At 50.5% G+C, this 20114-nt stretch overlaps 1 protein-coding gene across 1 annotated transcript in view; it reads right to left on the reverse strand.

The window, feature by feature from the left end:
- LOC120515838 (acidic amino acid decarboxylase GADL1-like) overlaps positions 1–20114 on the reverse strand; it is a 101179-nt gene that overhangs the window by 8010 nt on the left and 73055 nt on the right. Inside the window, exons 12-14 of the mRNA XM_039737166.1 lie at positions 12370–12569; positions 10594–10645; positions 9572–9661 (exon numbers count right to left, since the gene is read on the reverse strand). Of these exons, the coding sequence (XP_039593100.1) occupies positions 9572–9661; positions 10594–10645; positions 12370–12569 (342 nt within the window). The remainder of the gene's footprint in view (positions 1–9571; positions 9662–10593; positions 10646–12369; positions 12570–20114) is intronic.

Below are 20114 nucleotides of genomic sequence, written 5' to 3' on the forward strand. Positions count from 1 at the left end.
AGGACGTTGGCACTGCACCGGGTGGGCGAACTCGAGCGTACGAGTCGTGTGTGTGTCTGCCTTCACGTTGATGGAAACTCTCGCTTGGTGAGGAGACGCTCGATGGCTTCTCTACTGCGTCACCGGACAGCAGCGCTCTTTGTGTGCGTCTGCTGCTGTAAATGCACGCTGGCCATCGCCGTATTAAGAACAAATCGTACCAAAAACAATAACGACAGCAAACTGCTGCTCGGGCACCTCGGACGATTTAACGATTCCGTTCTGAAGTCGGGCACTTCAAGTGCAGTCCGGAGCATCGAGCCAACGGGAATCACACCCACAGGGCATCACTGCTGCCAGGGCTGATTTTAAGTCAAACACATCCCATAGTTTATCAGCACGTGCAGCAGCTTCAGTAGGTGGGCACACTAATTGATGCCAGGCTCATTTGGAGCTGTCAGCTAACCTGAGACGGGCAGAGGACACGCAGACCCCACAGCGCCTCCGAGAGGCCCGACAGTCACACACACACAGACACACACACACGCCTGCTCTGTGGTGTCCCGTCATTAACGTTCGGTGAGGGGCAGGCAGGCAGGCGACTCCACTTGGGCGAAACTCCAAATGGTACTCAGGAGTTTGTATGGCCCCCCTAACCCCCCACAAACCCACCATGCCTGCCAACGTCCCAATGTGATGACGGATGGCGTCCCATCGTTAACGTTCGGCGAGGTTTTCTTATGCACACGTCTCTAGTGTTTCCCATAACACACACGGTGACCCACCAAGGCTGGAGTCTCCTGCCTGGCGCCTGACGCTGCCAGGTTAGGCTCTAGCCCTCGACATCTCCAGATAGGCTGTGGGCACCAATGGAGACTGCAGGCCTGGGAGAGCAGCGCCACCTCACAGGAGGCCACATCTTCAGCCGTTTGCTGCCATCTGCTGGTGAGGAGGAATCCTTAGACTGCAGCCTCGGGTTTAACCGCATATTGGATACAAGGGACCATCCGAGAGTAAAATCAAATTCAACGGAGGGACATAAGTTACGGTGGTCCTAGTCAAGTTCCTTCTGCGTATTTTAGTCACCACAGCGTGCATGAAGACTTTTGGATCCCACATCCTGGTTCTTTCACAAGGACCTCTGCTTACTTTTCAAAGTTGTTTTAAGCTTACGTTGGGCTTGGAGCTCATGGTGCTGTTGTCACGTCATGGCCTGCGTGGCCAGCGCTCAGAGTGCGGGACCTCGAGTGTCTGTTCCACGACCGACACACAGTAATATCGGCCATCTGGACCAGACACGGACCTTCTTCAAGTGCTTCTCCACCCTACTGGGATGGCATCCTCAGGACGAGTACGTTGGAGCTTCACATCCCTTTACTTTCTAAACGTAACATTTTATATTTACTTGGGTAAGTGAGAGGCAAAAGAAATGGGACTACAAGTCGGAGTTCTGTCAGAGGTACACTAGGGGGCACCAAACACACTCACCCAGTCCCGGGTTCAAATAAAGGGGGCTTATTAGAAAATACCTGAAATACCACAGGGCATCGCTTTTCTTTCTCTCCACCGAGGTAAGTGTTGCCCGTCCCGCTCTGGACAAGGCAGTGCAGCCTCTTTTATGGAGGACCCATGGCTCTGTACTTCCAGGTCCCCCTTCTGCACCCCCTGGCAGCACCCAAGCAACTACAAGTCCCATGATGCCCGGTGGAATCGTATCTTACATAGGTATTCGCAGGAATTGATGTGAGCAAAGACAAGAAATAAGTCAAGTAGTTGATTAGTAAAGGCAGAAGGTTAAGGAAAAGCCACCAATATTTCAAAAAGCCGAGGGGCCGGGGAACTGCAGACAGACGGATGGGGGGCAGCGCAAGGAGGGCGCGATAAGGGGGCAGAAAGACAAACTGGCGTCTACCTGAAAGTCGAGAAAATGACGGTCAGCGAGTCAGGGTGGGCAGCACATGAGCAGCTGACGGTGAGGTCAGGGTGATAAGAGAGGCTTACACTATAGATAAATATAAATGTATATGCACGGGGGCTTTGGGCTGGTGGGGGCTCGACTCAGGGGGGCCGGGTCTGCCTTCTTGTTGATTACAATTAAGCCGCCCCTGTGACTCCCAGAGCCTTCTTTCGAGGTGGGAATCTTTGGCACACCTTGTGCCACAACACCACCTGGCGCATGTGACAATACCCTGAATATGTTGCTCTCCCCCATCCTTCCATATTATTGGTGTCCCTGCCAGGTAAGGTCCTCTAGTCAAGTCTGGCCGGGCCGCCGGTCCTCAGGTGTCGTCCCTCACACTTGCGTCTTTCATATACTGTAAGTAAACAGACCGTGACCAGGGCTTGTACACGCGCGTGTGTGTGTGTGTGTATTGTAGGAGACCCGGCCGGGACGCCTCCAAAGTGGAAGGATGGGGGAGGCAGCTGCTTTGGGACACTGCCTCTCCTCTCCATGGACGCTAGCTGGCAGCATGGCGGTGCCCCAGACTCCTGCAGGGCACCATGGCATCTGGAGTTCGGCTTCTCAGCCCTGCTGGAGTCCCTACAGTCGTAGAGAGACACTTCTGGGCTGATTAAAGGATCGGGATTCTCCGTCTGGCCTGGAAGTGCCGGCAAGTCACGTGGGCGGCAGAGGAGAAGCACTTCTGGGTCAAGGACCATATAAAGGACTGCTGGAGACCCGACGAGGGAGCCGGAGTTGGGCGGAGGTGGAGCGAGCTTATTGTGTTTAATCCTAGTCTTATTGATTACTGCCAGCTTATTGTGGTGGAGGTGCTTTGGGCGCTGAACACGAAGGAAAAGGAAATGAAACAACGGCGTCTGTCTGTTGGGAAAGGGTGGGCAACAGTGCCATCTAGCGGCCACTCTCTTACAATATATACAGCAGATATATGTACAGTATATAAATACACACTACGCAGTCATCATTATTTGTGGGACACCCCCTTCCAGGACCCTGCCTCCCCCAAAACGCTAGATGGCAGCTCCCCTGGAGTGTAAGGGTGCCCCGGATTCCCGCAGGGCATTCTGGGACTTGGAGTTTGGTTTCTCAGCCCTGTTGGGTACCACGGGTGCCGCCAGGAGGAGCTGTGAGAGGACCTGAGGAGTTGTGCCTCATCCACGGCCCAGAAGTACTCCAAAGTCTCGAGGACGAGAGCCCCAAAGTACTTCTGGGCTGATTAAAGAATTGGGATTCTCCAGCTGACCTGGAAGTGCGGGCAAGTCACGTGGGAGGAAAAGGACAAGCACTTCCGGGTCAAGGACTATTACAAGGACTGCTGGAGACCTGACGAGGGAGCCGGAGTCGGGAGGAGAAAGAGAATTGGGATGATTCTTCTTCTTCTTCTTCATATTATTATTGTTGAACTGCCCGCGTATGTGGCAGTGGTGCTTGAGGGCACAATAGAAGGAAGAAAAGAATCAAAAAGGCTTGTTGGTGATTTTACCCAGTGTGCAGTGCGTCTGTCTGCTGGGCTGAGAGGGGCGACAGCGCCCCCTAGTGTCTGACATATCCTATCTATGCACACTGTGGGTGGCAGCTGTCCCTGATTCTCCTGGTGCCCTGCAGGTGTGTGCCAAGTTTGTAATTGTTCTCCCAGTCCCCAGCAGTGTCATATGCCCTAAGCAGACAGCAGTGTGGTGCCAGGACTTCTGCCTGCTTACTGAAAGGGCACGTTCTACCCCTCAGAATAGTCCTTTAGTTGAGGCCACGCTTTTGTCTCAGGATGTGACCTGTACTTCATTTTCTGTGACAAACTTCCAGAAACATCAGGAAAGCTGCCGGTTCAAATCTGGTCACGGCCAGAAGGGACCCTGCTTACGGAGTCGGGCCTCTGAGCGAGTTAACCTGAAAGTCACTGCGGGGGGCTTAGAGTAGCTAACCCTGCGCTCCGACCCTCACAGTTCAGGCCAAACGGGGTTGATAAAGTAAATCAAAAATCAAAACGGGACTTGCTCTTATTAAATCTCCAGCCCGCCATATCCTAACTACTGGCTCACGGGGGTCTGCTGGAGCCAATGCCACCCAGCACAGGGCGCCAGCCCACCGCAGGACGTCGTATTAAATATTTAACAAGAGAATGTGTTTCCACCTGCGTCTGTTGAGCACATGTCTAGAAATCAAACCCTAACCCTAATGAATGAATGAATGAGACGTTAGGAAACGTAGACGGCGTAAACTTGACTATGTAAGCATGTAAGCTGGCACTGAACAGATTAGAATCGACGATCAATTTCAAACATTCATTTGTGGCGATTTTGGAATCTTTAGAAACGTAACGTCTTAAGAACGTAACGACTGTGAAGGGCGGACAAAGGAAACGGGTCACCTTAATGTCAGCGTCTTGTAACCGTCACCCTGCAACATCCGTTCCTTCTCATCTTATAAGACGTCCCTTAATCCTAAGAGCCGCTGTTGTGGAAGATGTGGAGGTCCAGCACCTCCCTTAAAAGTGCCACCCCTCCTAGGGCTCAACCCACAGTGCCCCCCTAAAGCCCACCACGAGGGGACAAACATACGGAGTTTATACGGCACGACTGTGTGAACGCAGCCAACACTCCTGCTGTTCCTGAGCAGGCACTCGGTGGTGCGCTGGGTGGCGCGGTGCCACGTCTGTGAGGCAAACACTGGCATTAACAGAAGCATTTACATCGTTATCGACTTGTGGATTACAGACGCTGACTCCCTCTGTGATGAAGATGCGTTCTTGGAAAGCAGACAGACAGCCGGACAGACAGCCGCCAGTAAGCCATATAGAGAGATACAAAGGGCCAAGAATGGGACAAACTGGGAATGGCAGGGAATACGGTCAGAACAGCCAGAGGGGCTCGGGGGGCCGAGAGGACGGCAGTAAGAGTTCAGAATCCCAAATGCCTTAAATTAGGGTAACACTCGTGAAAGAGCCAACCGGCGCTGACGCGGCTCAAGTTCTTCTGCCAGGACGTCCTCTGAAGCTCTGAAGACGATTCAAGAACCCACGGGAGACAATTGACTGTGCGTCCCACGTAAGTCGTGCGGTAGGAGGAGATCATCACACACACACACACACACACACTAATATCCGGTGGAAGATTTCCCTGTGCAATTACTTTAAAAGACGCCCACTATAACTTTCTCCTGAGGGAATGCCAATGATGATGAAGGTCAAGCAGCCATCAGCTGATGAATATTTACAAGTAGGTGCCATCTGCATCCCGAGGAGTCGGCCTTTTGTAGATCCTGCCAGCTAAAATCTGCACCCATCCACCGACCCACTCACTGTCTGAATCTGCTTAACCCAATACACAATGCCAATGAGTGGACGCTAGGTGGCACTGGTGCCCACCTTTTCCCCATCAGACAGTACTTCAGGAGTCCTTCTTGTCCAACCACAGGGCCTCCAATGCACCACAGCCACAATAATCTCAATTCTCTTTATCTCCTCCACGCCTCCCAGCAAGTGTCGTCCACCTCCACCTGACTCCGACTCGCTTGCTGGGTGGTCTTCAGCAGGCCTGACACTAAAGTGCTCCTCCTCTTCGGGGTCAGATGGAGAACTCGAATCCTTCAGTCAGCCCAGAAGTACTTCAGGCTCCTACCCACGTGATCCATTAGTACTTGCGGCTTAGGGGAAGTGGGACTCCTCCAGTCCTACAACAGCTCCCCTTGGCAGCATCACGGCACCCAACAGGGCTGTGAAACCAAACTCCAAGTCCCAGGATGCCCTGCAGGAGTCCAGGGGAGCTGCCATCTCGTGTCTAAAAGTTGCTGCCTTCCCCCATCTTTTCCTTCTCGGGGCGTCCCAGCCAGGATGAGCTGCCGACCGTCCATCACAACCGTCATGGAAGGCCGAGACCCATCTTAACAGCCTCTGGCTCAAGACCGGGTCGGTGGGCACAAGCCAGACGTACGGACACTCGACACTGGCATCTGAAACATTCTGAGCTGATAATCAACCAAACATTTGGGGGGCACAGACTTGTTCAGGGTCACACCGTGTCAGGCCAAAGCCTTACCCAGCGTGCCACACTTCACACAAATCGGCTACAGAGGAAGTGTCCCTGCCTTCCTATGTCACTGCCGGCCACAGCTGAAGTGGGGGGGGTGGGGGGATCTGTAAATCTCCAACAGGGTCCCACTGGCCAGCGGCAGTCAGATCCGCAGTGGCGCAGACCAACACTGAACGTCCACTGCCGACTCCTGGAGTTGTGCCCCGGTTAGGACAGACAGACAGACAGACAGACGCCGCTGACTCGTTGGAGTTTCTCGAGCTCAATGAGGTAGCCATGTTCTGAACTGGCAGGCGCCATTACTGCCAGCCTGCTAAAGGCATGTGCCACTTCTTACACGGCTGTTACATGTGCTGACCAAGCTCTTGGTTTTCATCCCTTCTTTATGTTAACTCAATGACCAATTAAATGTCATTTCTAGTGACATTCAGTGACATTCTAGTCATTGCTATCTGCATTTAGTAAAACTGTGTAAAACATGCTGGGAGGTTATTAGCGGAAAACAGAATAACATGACAGGAAAACAGACAAACAAATCGCACGTCAAAGTATTTCTGTGAGACACGAAGATGAAGGAAACAAGGTGGGATATGCGGAATACACTTTATTTAATTAGGACCTTCAGCACCGTATCTACTCGCGGGGAAGTCGGGCTCATTTTATCGGATCATTTCCGGTATTTTATAATGTCAGTCGTATAAGTCAAATGTGGAAAACTCACGCAATTGGCCCAAGAGATTACGATATGCCAACGCCTGCCCACCTGAGAGAGTCACCACGGGGCACACGGCCTTTTTGTTCTCTGTGGGTGCAGCAATGCGACGTATCGGCGGGTGCTCCCAATCTCTCTCTCTCTCTATTGTGCCTACCTGACCACACGGTATTTAATACCCGCATGATTCTGAAGTGACCTTTGCACTGATTTGGGTTTTGTGTATCTCACACTCTCACACACGTTTATCGTAAGAGCTCATCTCGTCTACGACGGAGCGTTCGATCAGAAGAAAATATGAAGCTGCTTTTACACGAAAAATCATTGAAATCGCAAAAGAAACTGGCAACTGCGCTGCTGCGACAAAAGTCAATGTGTCTGAGGAACTGGTGTGAGACTGGAGGAGGTGAGTCGTTGTCACACACGTGCGAGTAGGAGGCAGCTAAAGGGTCTGAGTAAGTGGAATAAAACATCCGACCAGGGGGAGGCGGAGTAGTGCGCTCACTGTCAGACCTTTCCCAGGAAATCCTGCAAGGTTCTGGCACCATCACTTCCAGAGCCGGGCCCTTCGATGACGTCACTTCCAGAGCCGGCCCCTTCGATGACATCACTTCCAGAGCCAGCCCCTTCGATGACATCACTTCCGGAGCCGGCCCCTTCGATGACATCACTTCCAGAGCCGGCCCCTTCGATGACATCACTTCCAGAGCCGGCCCCTTTGATGACGTCACTTCCTCTACAGGCCTTTCAAGCCTCCATCTTGTTCTACGCACAGCACAGGAGCTTCAGGGGACACGAGGTGTCAAATAGCGGCAGCACTTCTAGTATCTCACTTTCTTGGCTTACATTTTTTTAGTTTTACCATTTAAGTTAAATCACTTAGTTTTAATAATAAAGAAAGAAAAAGTTAAGGTAGTTTAATTTGAATTTGAATTAGTTTAACTCTAATTTAATCCTAACTCAGATTTTAATAATGAGGCCAGTGTACTGCAAGGACTACTAAGGAGGTGCCGAGGGATCTAAAAGCAGTGGAGGGTGAAGAGCTGCTCAGATTAAATAGGCTGACATCAAACAAATCACCAGGACCAGATCAGATTTACCACAGAGTTCCTAAGGAGACCAGCGAGTTCAGATAGAAACCCTTGACACAGATTTGTACGAAGTCACTGCGCACTGGAAAATGGCAAATATCATCACGTTACATAAAAAGGGTGGCAGGGCAGATCAGAGCAACTACAGACCAGTACGCTTAACGTGAAACATCACAGGAAAATTAATGGAAGGAATTATTAAGGGTAAGATTGGGCAACACATGGCAAGGACAGGACAGTCAGTGTGGGCTCAGAAGAGGGAGGTCGTGTTTTACTAACAGGCTGGAATTCTAGGAGGAGATGACCAGAGAGAAGAAGATGAGATGATTGATGAGGACTTTCAGAAAGGTGCCACATGAGAGGGTGGGCATCAAACTAAAAGAAGTGGCAGTTCAGATGGGTGTAGAATTGGCTCAGACACAGGAGGCAGAGGGTGATGGTGTGAGGAACCTCATCAGAACTGGCCGATGTTAAGAGTGGTGACCAGCAGGGGGCAGAGCTAATGATTTAGATAAGAATATAAGTAACAAGCTGGTGAAGTTGGCAGATGATACCAAGATTGGTGGACTGTCAGATAATTTGGAATCCGTTATATCATCACAGAAGGACTTGGACAGCAGACAGGCTTGGGCAGATTTGTGGACGATGAAATTTAATGTCAGTAAATGTAAAGAATTACAGATAAGAAGTAAAAATGTGAGGTTTGAATACATAATGGGGGTCTGAAAATCGAGAGTCCACCTCATGAGAAGAATTTAGGAGTCGTGGTGGTCATCATCATCATCATCATCATCACCATCTACCCAATTCATTCATTTTCTAAACTTGTTTAATGCGGAGCAGGGCTGTGGGGTAGCCGGACCCCATCCCAGTAAGCACTGGGCACAAGACGCATACCGTGATCCCGACGGATGATCCCGACGGACGACTTGACTCAATTGTGACGAACAGCGTTTGCTGTAAAATGTATTTCGTATTGATAAGTCAGCCGCGAGGACCTGCACAAGTTAGGGGCTCCAATGAACTACACGAAGATAAGCCCCCCAAACCCCACCTCATCACGTCCCCCCCGTAAGTCTAGTTATGTTCCTCTGATGATGAGGATTCCTGATAGAAACTGAAAGCTTGAGAATAAAAATCTCAGATTCTAAGATCATTTTGTCCCTCTGTGGATTTCCAGCTACAAATACAAAATGCTGCCAACTAAAAACGACTCGAGTTACAGACAACGTCTGATCAACCAACACAACTACAGCTGATGCCCGCTGTCTCTGGGAATTTCCCGGGCAAAGCTGGGTGAGCACCGTTGGTACAAATGTCATATTGAGCGAGTTAACTTCACCGCACTAACGTGTCCATCAGGCAACATGGGAGGGTGGCAGCTAGAGGGTCTAAATGAGTGGAATGCCACGCCAGCCCAGGGGGTGGCGCAGTGCCCTAACCTTTTTTCTCACTTTCCTGCAGACCGTTCTCGAGGACGACGTCACTTCCGGCCCCTCTGGTGCAAGCCTTGATGACTTTAAAGCCGCCATACTCTGCCGTTTGGGGTGCGATGCTCATACCCTCTCACACGGGCGGCTGCCCCAAACCCTCTTTATGACTCGCGGGGTCTGCTGTTTGTGACCGTAGGTAATGAGTGTGGGGTCCACAATGAAGTCTGAGGTGTTGAGCCCCCTTCACACACACAGCACGGCCCACTGTATGAAGTGCATGACGTATCTACGCGGTGCCCGCAGGCCAAGTCAGACTCCAAAAACACCCCTTTAGAAGACATAAACGCAGACTTTTGAGTTGCACTCACCTGATGAAGTCTCGCCCAGAACTCAGGACCCTCAGGCGTATTCCTCAGACTCGGCGGAATGTACCAGAAGCAGACGTTTGCATATTCAGGCTTCAAAAAAAATAAGAAGTGCAGTTAAATAATTTGATGTTAACTGTTGAAGCAACAAAGCATCTCGCTGTCCGAGTTCTCAGTCTGTACAAACGGAGCAGCAATGAGCGTTAGAGAGGGGCGAGGGGCAAGGGACGAGGGACGAGGGATGAGGACGAGGGGCGAGGGGTGAGGGGCGAGGGGTGAGGACGAGGGATGGAGGGGCGAGGGACGAGGGGCGAGGAATGAGGGTGAGGGGCGAGGGATGAGGGGCGAGGGATGGAGGGGCGAGGGGTGAGGGGTGAGGGGCGAGGACGAGGGGAGGGACGAGGGATAAGGACGAGGGGCGAGGGGTGAGGGGTGAGGGGCGAGGACGAGGGGTGAGGGGCGAGGGCGTGCTAGTCCGATGCATTTAACGTCTTTCAAGGTATTGGCATCACATATTAAAAAACTGGAGGCTGGCACAAATAATTCACAATCAAAGATGACACCTGAAGCCTTTTCTCAACCTTTGATTTTGAACAATCTGCCGATCAGCAGGCACGCCTGATCTGTGAAGCCGCCGGACCACTGAGACCCTCCTGTCACCCGTGAGCAGGCGCGTGCGGAGAGCGGGGGGGCCGCGGTGACAGACCTCCCTTAACAATATGAAGCCCAGCAGACGGCACACTCAGTCGCCTGCTTAGAAATAATAAAAGAGAGCGAATGCGAGGAGAGGCCATTCAAAGGGCAGGATGACAAATTGGGCAGCTTTCGGTTCGTGAGCGGCGCGTCGATTAGGGGGGCAGCCGCAGGGCTTAAGGCAGCGTGTCATAAATAGAAAAACAAGGAAGCTTCAATCCCACGCTGATGATGTCACTTCCTGTTGCCCCCTGATGACATCAAACCCCCGTGATCCTGACCGCCATTCGCCAGCCCTTCAACCCTTCATCTGTTCGCTGCTCGGGACTTACTTCCAGTAAAAGTCGGAAGCCCTCCTTCTTTTTGATTTCTTCTGCCAGGTACCTGCAATACAAAGATGGCAGCGCGTTACTACTCGAGCACATTTCCACCACTCCATTTGTTCTTCATAACTTGCACTTTGACCGCCAAAAGGCGGCACTACGGAGAGCGCGTCCAATGAGCAGCTCGGCTCACGGGAATGCGAGTGCAGCTGAGAGATTTGGGACTCGGCGAATGAAACGCAAAACTACGAAGAGTTCAGCTCCTCATCCACAGCACTGACGTCATAAAGCGGCAGACACGCCAAGTACAAAGTCTGCAAAGCGGGTAACACGGAGGTCGGCGCTTGAGATCAATAAGCAGCGTGAAGTCAGGACAACAAAGCCACCTTCACGTTGAAATCCAATCCCTTAACAGATAAGCGAGAAGAAGTCCAGCAGAGTGACCCCAAGTAAAGAGATGACAGCACGACCCCCTCCTTCGATCACAAAGCGGCCCCCATGTTGTAATCTCTTTGGTCACTCTGCTGGACTTCTCGCCTCACCCACACAACGCCCTACAGAGTGACAAAGTGACAAAGCCAAGCCCGGTGGGTGTTGTGACGTCCGTCCTGCTTTAGTTCTCGTGTTCACCCTTTGGTCTTCCTCCTCACCCTGGTGGTCTGCCACTTTGTTCATTTACACAGTTATGGGAATCTGGAAAAAAAACAAGCAACTCATGAAGTTTGAGAGCAACAACCAAACAAGTGTGCTGGACGGAGTTGTCACCTCTACGGTCACCTCAATGGTACCTGTGACCCCCTAAAAGACAGACAGGGGCTGCTGTTAAGAAGAACTCCAGACCATCCTTTTCCTTCAACCGCCACAGTCCTTGGCATCATTTGGGTCGAGCCTGATTCTTCTCGTGTGAATCTTCTTCACTGGACTCCCTCCAGGGCTGCTCACTAATCACCGTGTTGAGACGCCATGAAGAAGGCTAACAGGATGTCAGGTTATATAGCGCCTTGACGTGTGGAGTACAAGATCTCCTCAGGCTTTATAACACACTGGTCAGGCCTCATCAGGAGTACGGGGGGCAGTTTGGGTCTCCATAAAGACACAGCAGCACCAGAGAAGGTCCAGAGAAGAGCGACGAGGCTGATTATGGGGGGCTACAGGGGGGGAGTGATGAGGAAAGATTCAAAGAGCTGAGCCTTTACAGGAGATGAAGAGGAGACCTGACGATGAAGAGAATGAGTCCAGTGGGTGGAGACGGTCATGACTTCATCAGGAACACGGGGACACAGCTGGACACTTGTGAAGGCTGAACGTCACACAAACGTCAGGAATGAGTGACCAAGTAGTGTGGTGGACAGTAAGACCTCAGGGACTTTCACAACTCGACTCGATGTTACTTTAGGGGGGCAAGTGGGTAGGCCTGGCGAGCTCTGTTGGGCTCAATGGCCTGTCCTCGTGTTCTAATGTCCTAATCAGAGGGCACCTCTTCACCCAGACCCTTCACCTCACACACCTGAACCACAGTAACCTGCTTCTCCTTTTGCCTCCACGCCAAGTCTCCTTCTCTCAATTCCGATCCTACCTTCCTGCCACTCTGTGAATCCGCCTGCCCGCTCTCATGCCCGTTTCATCATCAACATTTCACTCCCATACAACAAATGGCTCCTCACAAGCTTTGCTAAACTATTCCAAGTCTGAGTAGAGACATTCATGCGCCAAGTGTTGATGCCACGCTAACATTCCTAGCACACCACAGACAGCAGTCAACAACGAAGACTTGTGAGCACTCACCTTGCCAGGGCGAGGGCCCGGTTTACTCTCCCCTCGAGCCCACGTGTGCCGATGGCTTTCCACATGAACCAGAACTTGAAGGCATCAGATCTGCGACTGCACTGGATTGACTTGTCTCCTGTGTCACAGCTCACGTCGTAGAACTTGTCCTTCTGGAACAGATATGATGCTTGTGCAGAGTGGCACATCTGAAGCAGGCCCTGCAATGTGGACAAACACAACTGCCATCGGTCAACTTATCCTTAAAGTGCGCAGCTGGCAGGAGCTGGCAGGAGCTGGCATTTCTTTACAGCTTCGACTGCACGTCCCTTATTATGAAGCAGCTCTCCAGAGCCGTGACAGTGGAGATGCGCGCCAGCAGTGTGAGAGCTGACTGGCAGCTGTGTGAGGGTCTGTGGATGGGCAACAATGGACTGGCACGCCACCCAGTTAGGGCACTGAGGCAGTAACGTGGAGCCCTCTTCGTAACATCTGCTCCTCTGTAGATCTGTTTGGGCGAAGCTGGCATTCTGTACAGTGACGTGACTTGCTCAGGTCAAATAAAGCTCAGTGCTCTGGGCCTGCGCCACACCGCCCACCCGTCTTTCTGTGCCACGTGTTTGGGCCTGAGTGGATGTTGTGAAGCACACGATACAAATGAGACTTGGTGCCACCATTTTATTTTATTTTTTTTTTTAATTCAGCTTTCCCAGAATTACAAAATGAAGGAAATCTCATGGAAAAGCAGAGACGTCACCCAGACGCTGAATTTGTACAGAGGGTCTCGCATTCCGGAGCTCTCAAGCTGCAGTCACTCCACAGACACAAGCGAGCCATTAAAGCCCCCAGTTGTTCATTTTTGTCTTCTGTTACCAACTAGTTTGGCACAGCAGCTCTCACCACCCAAGAGGCGCGACGCAACACAGTCTGTCACTGGTCACCAGTTTCATTCATTCATTCATTTTGTGCTGTCATTCACACGTGCCACCCAATGTAAGACGGTGGCACACATGCGCTGCTTGACTGGCAGCTGTTCCTTTAGCTGAACGACAGAATCCACGGTTTGGAATTCCCAGAATCCCAAGTACACCTGACTGTGGTGCGTCTGCAGGAAGTACCGTCACAAGGAGGGAGAAGTGACAATGTGAGTGACCCCTCAGCAGACAATCAGCAATGGCGGGCTCTCAGGGTGACATTAGGCCTTTTGTGAGTCTGTCATGAAAAACTGGGTGACGTCAGCTCACCGTGCAAACCCGCGGCTCAGGTTGGCTTACGTCACTTTAAAGGATTCCATGTCAAGTAATGTCGCTCCACTTTCCTTTACTGCCGTTAATCTGAAGGAAAAGCAATCTGGAATTCTTCTTCTGTTCATTAGCTGACATTTACAGGACAAATGGCGTCTCACATACAAAAATCACGGTATGAACGTCCGCAGGCCCATTGGCATTGGGAAGATAAGAGCGTCATAAATAAAATGTTTCTGTTTTCATGACTGTGATGAGTAAGGGGGGCACGGAGTAGGAATGGGGCTAGTTAGGGTCATCGTGACAAAGGGGCTCACCAGTAAGCCTTTCACCATTCTCTTTGAGCTGGAAATGTATCAGATGGGGACACCAGGATCAGACAGGGACACCAGGATCAGATGGGGACACCAGGATCAGACAGGGACACCAGGATCAGATGGGGACACCAGGATCAGACGGGGACGCCAGGATCAGACGGGGACGCCAGGATCAGATGGGGACACCAAGATCAGACGGGGACACCAAGATCAGACGGGGACACCAAGATCAGACAGAGGGCTGCAATTTGTAAGGAAATAAAACACAATCTCCCTAGGATGCCAGGAGCAGAAAACCTAGCGTGTGCCAGGGATCCTATTTGTAGAAACAGAGAAAAGTCACAAGAGGACAGTAAGTCCTGGTGACGCGTGACCCTGTCTGAAGGAGCGAGGCCGTGTTTGGTCTTTCCCTCTAAGCCCTTACGACGTGATGGGAATGCTGCACCTTATTATTCGGAGTCAGCTGGTTCTGCTCCTGTGTGGATTCTCGTGGTCCGCCCCAAGCCCCCAGAACTTGAGGTATTAAGATCTCGATGTAAAGTCAGCTCTGTCAGCACAGCACGCTCGATGTCTGCCACAAGGGGACTCCCTAAGTGTTTAGATGTCCAAGTGCGGACCGTTCACGTGAAATGACACGGCCTAGAAAAGGTCGCCTCTCAGTGCTGCCAGTGAAACAAGGAGGACAGCAGTGCCCGAGCTGGTGAGAGTGGCAAAGACGCAGAGTTCAGCCACACGTAGGGTGGAAAATAAGCCGATGCTGTGAGATAAGCTCATGTACCGATCTGGCCAAACGTCCACCCATCGGGATGGCAAGGATTCCAGTGACTCCAAACTCAAGGCCAAGGCGAGGAAGGAGAAGATCGACGACACAAAGAGCAGCCAATCAAAGCCCAGGGCGGCGGAGGGTATGCTGTGGTGGGCCTTGGACGAAGGTAAATTCGGTTCAGATTGAACATTTTAGGGGTGTTGAACCAGGCGGAGTCACAACGTATTACTTTGTCAATTTTATTGTCTTTTTATTTACATTATTTTTTGTTTATTTCCGACACCATTTTGTTTTTTAGGTGGCTGCCCTTTTGTAGCCCTGTCACCGTCATCGTCAGGGGCACACTGGGTGCTACTGGAGGTGTTCTTGTGTGTGGGCTGTGACATCACACCGTCATTGATCAGGTTTATTGGGAGGTTTTCCTGAGAAGGGTATATTTTTTTCTTGAACAGTGTCAGGGATGCCAGGGGCAACAACCCGGCCGGGACGTCATGAGGGAGCGGATGTGGGTCTGTGCAAACCCTGGATCACGTGGGGGTTGCCTTCCAGGTTGCTTTGGGGGCCACGGGTACAGGGCATGGAAGCTCCACCCTGTAGGGGCCCGTGGTCACCGCCTTGGGGACCTGGTGTGGCGGAAGTGCTGGGGGGAAGATTTAGGACGGCGCCCGGAGAGCAGCCGGGAGGACAACCAGGGCACTTCCGCCACGCTGGGGCGTGGCCAGAGGAGGAATGCCGGGAACACCTGGGGCTCATCCGGGAACTGAATAAAAGGGGCAGACGTCTCCATTCATTCAGGGCTGGAGTCGGGAGGTGGAAGGACGAAGCTCAGGAGGTGTGGAGGACAAGGCCTTGTGAGGCCAGGACTGTGACTTTGGGGTTTGTGGACATGGAACTGGGTCTGTGTGACCATTGAACTTACTGTTGTAAATATATTGTAAATAAACGTGTTTGGGGGCGACATCAACGTGTCTGCCTGTCTGTGTCCGGGTCAACTTCCACAACAGATTTAACCCTTTAATAATGGCGTCAGGAATCTGTTGGGTGAAGAGTTTCAATTTATCTGGCTCATTTTCCATCCATCCATCCATCCCTCCACTATCCAACCCGCTATATCCTAGCTATGGGGTCTGCTGGAGCCAATCCCAGCCAACACAGGGCGCAAGGCAGGAAACAAACCCCGGGCAGGGCGCCAGCCCACCGCAGGGCACACACACACACACCAAGCGCACACACGAGGGACAATTTAGGATCACCAGAGCACCTCACCTGAATGTCTTTGGACTGTGAGAGGAAACCCACGCAGACACGGGGAGAACAAGCAAACTCCACGCAGGGTGGACCCGGGAAGCGAACCCTTAAGGGTCTCCTAACTGCGAGGCAGCCGCGCTACCCACTGCGCCACCGTGCCACCCCTGGTTCATTTTGAATGTCATTAATTGTTTTATGTTGTCTCTCTCTATTTTAAAAGGAAATCCTGGGACGAGACTTTCTCGGAGATCATTTCAGGTCCCGCGAGATGAGACTTTAGGCCAAGTCCCGCCCTCCTCTCAAACATTTATAACCACGCCCACCGTCCAATCACCTCTCAGTCGTGTGAATGCTATGGTCGGACACACTTCCTGCGCTCTCAGCTCCAAGTGGGGTCGGAAATAAAAGACAAAGAGTAGATGACAGAGTAGAGAACGTCGTGAAGAATTGAGAAACGTTGGCGCGGCGCACAAGCAGAGCAGGTTAGAGATAATGGACGTGCTGAAATTCGAAAGTCTCAAAAGACTGATAGTAAGGATCGCATTAGCGCAAGCAAACGGAAATTATTAACGGAGCAGAGAAAAGCGATCAGATATACGGACAGAGGTGATGGCACAGAAGTATGGCTTTATAGTTTAAGTCGCAGACGTGTAGATCGGCTAATTCGTGTCGCCATCAGGGAAGAGTCGTGTTTCTACCCAATGAAGAGGCGTATCCACGAGAATTAAAGGATTTGTCGTTTGGTGAAAGTGACGAGAAGTGGCTGGCGTGTAGGGCAGGCCGGGGGGTTGGCGAGCGAAGCCCCCTAGTTATATAAATCGCTGCAATGCCATTTTGTCTTAACTGAATGGAAGCTTCTCTGCGAGGCCGTTGCCAGGAGCCCACCCCACGGACGTCAGATGCCCCCTACAGTAGTAAGATTCGTGTTGAAGTCTTTAATGGCCGACGTCTTTGTGGATCTCAAAGAGAAGCCCAATTTGTGCCACAATTTCTCATGTTTAGGGTGTAGTCGTGCCCCTGCTTTGTATTCATCTTCAAGTTATGACTTTGCCTTTCTCTTCGGTTGTGCCCGCAGGTGTATTACCTTCCTGCCCACCTCTTCACTTCTCTTTGTTCTGTCTGCTGCTTCTCGTTTTCGATGATTGTGAGTAATTTCGTGTGCCACTGGCTTTGATGATCACGCCAATCGCCTTTCTGTGTTACGCTGAACTCCAGTTAACACTTGTGCTGCTTTGGTTACCAAGACTTTCATTTCACCCACTGGCACATTTGTATTCTAAGCTGTCCAGTCCCTCAGCACTGGCAGTGCCAAGCGTAGAGCCGATGTGCCCGACAGTCACTCCAGGACATTGGCACAGCAGGCTGCTACATCCTCCCCTCAAAGACGCTCTAGAAGATGGTAAAGTGTGGCGACAGGACACTCGTGCAAACATCAGACTTTACCCTTAAAACGACGTCACACAAACAAACAAACAAACAAACAAACAAACAAACAAACGAGGAGTTCCAGGGCAGTGAGCACAACTTGAGAGGGTCTGTCCAACAAACAGTAATTGTGCGGGCGCCATGGCTCGGTGACTGTCCCTGAAAGCGTCCCACAATGGCCTCCCATTCAAAGCCAACGGCCGCTGGGCACTCGAGATGAGCACAGAGAGCCGTGTTGGCCGATTTGTGTCTTGAATCAAACGACGTTACTGTTCTGTTGGCGCACAACGCCTCATTGTTGGCTCGCCAGCTGCACTTTGACTACCGTCTGCTATCAGAAGCGCCTCGCACTCGTGGTCTGGTCGCTTTTTTGCTTTCTTGCACACTTTCAAATGATGGGAAATGAAAACGTCTTCCATTATAAGAAACCTTGGGTGTGTTGCTAACTTATTATGACCGCCATCTTGTATTGTGCCGCTCTGCATTCGGCGTTTCAGTCTGTGACCCGACCAACAAGAAGCTCCCCTGACGCTCAGTCTGCTCCACGGCCATCGCTCGCTCCTGAGCCCACACCGCCGCACGGGGGACATCAAGTCGCTAAAGTAAGACCCACAAAACACCAGGAACAAACGCTACAGAGACAAAGACTGCCATACCGATGCCAGGCCAAAACCACGGGCACGACAGCCTCCAGTCCTCCTCGCTTTGTTTCCGTGTAAGACAAAGGCTTATATTAGCAGTACAGACTTTATGAACTTCTTCAATGAGAACATTAAAAATAGAAGACCGCAGATCTCAGCATCACAGTGCAAACCGCACACTAGCCTGGCAGACATGGCCGCACGTGGCATTCAGCACTTTAGTGATTGTAATCCTGTAACTGAGCAGGAAGTCTGAACTTTAATTACTAAAATGAAGCCCACTACTTGTTACCTGATCCAGTGCCAACTAAACCAGTAAACAGTTCAATGGATGTCCTTGCAGTGCCCATTCTAACCATTATCAGTAGTTCATTATTGCATGGCACAGTACCTGATGCACTAAAAGTGTCCGTCATTAAACCGTCACTTAAAAAGTCAGACCTAGACCCACACATACTAAATAATTAGAGGCCTATTTCAAATTTACAGTTTCTCTTTAAAATACTAGAAAAGTAGTCGCCAGTCAGCTTCAGTCACATCTCACGCATTACAATTCATTTTGAGAAATTCCAGTCTGGTTTTCGCACCAGTCACAGTACAGAAACGGCACTAACGTGGGTTATAAACGACATTCTGATATCCTCTGATGAAGGAAACTCCACTGTAATGATGTTGTTAGACTTAAGCTCAGCGTTTGACACCATCGACCATTCGATTTTAAAATGACGTTGGGCTTACAGGTAGTGACTGAGCTCGCTTGGTTTAGTTCTTATTTATCAAATCGATTCCAATCCGTACAGAAATGTGCTGACAGGACTCCATCATTACACACAAGTGAGATATGGTGTCCCGCAGGGCTCAGTACTCGGACATCACTGTTCTCACTTTACAGGCGTCCACTGGCACCTCTCATTAGGACACATCCTGTTCATTTTCACTCGTATGCAGATGACACCCAGTTCTACTTTTCTGTCAGATCAAATGAAGTTTCTCCGATGTTGTCTTTAATTAGTTGTGTTAGTGAATTAAAGGAGTGGATGGATGAGAACCACTTGTCTTTAAACACAACGATAAGACAGAGATGTTAATTATTAGAGGGAGTGACGCTGATCACAACGATATTCTGACATCATTTAACTCAGTTGGAGTTAATTTTACTGAATCAGCCCACAATCTCTGAGTTATCTTTGACTCTAGCAGGTCATTTAAAACACACATCACAAAGTTGTCCAAATCAGGTTTCTTCCATCTTAAAAATCTTGGGAAATTAAGGCGCTTTCTAAATAAACAGGATTGTGAGAAATTAATTCCTGTATTTATCTATACTAATAAAAGGCAAAGCCCTCACTGACTCACTGACTGACTGACGGACTCATCACTAATTCTCCAACGTCCCGTGTAGGTAGAAGGCTGACATTTGGCAGCTCATTCCTTACAGCTTACTTACAAAAGTTAAGCAGGTTTCATTTTGAAATTCTACGCGTGATGGTCATAACGGTCAACAACGTCCGCCATGTTGAACTTTCTTATTTACGGCCCCATCTTCTCGAAATTTGGTAGGCGGCTTCCCTCCACTAACTGAAACCGATGTACGTACTTATTTCGGTGGTATGACGCCACTGTTGGCCGCCATATTGAACTTTTCAACAGTCTTTGTTACTAATGGGCCCATCTTCAAGAAATTCTATCGATCAAAGAACTGTCACTTACCGAGTGGTTTCCATGCCCAGAGATGGCACCTACCTTTTCCATTCTCTGTGTTACATATTGCACGGCCATATCAGGCTCACTCTTGATATCCATTGTGTCTTATGTATTGAATGACTGGACAGGTTCAAGGTGTGGACTGATGACGTACAGGAGATAATTAGACTACACAGGAGCACTTGAAGAGTGAAATGCTTAAGTCCTTCACCTATGGATCTGCATTTGAGTTGATGGCTGTCACTGAATTGTTCGGTTGTCGCTTTCAAGTGCACCGAAATGGCCAAATATTTTACACCTTTCGACAACCGCCAATGCCTCTTAAACATCTTAGACTGACAGGTGACGATTTGAGTAGTGGACACTTTGATGTTTATGAATGTTTAAACTCTCAAAAGCTGGATGTGAAGTTATCGTTGAA

The sequence above is a fragment of the Polypterus senegalus genome, chromosome 15 (genome assembly GCF_016835505.1).
Source record: "Polypterus senegalus isolate Bchr_013 chromosome 15, ASM1683550v1, whole genome shotgun sequence".
NCBI lineage: Eukaryota > Metazoa > Chordata > Cladistia > Polypteriformes > Polypteridae > Polypterus > Polypterus senegalus.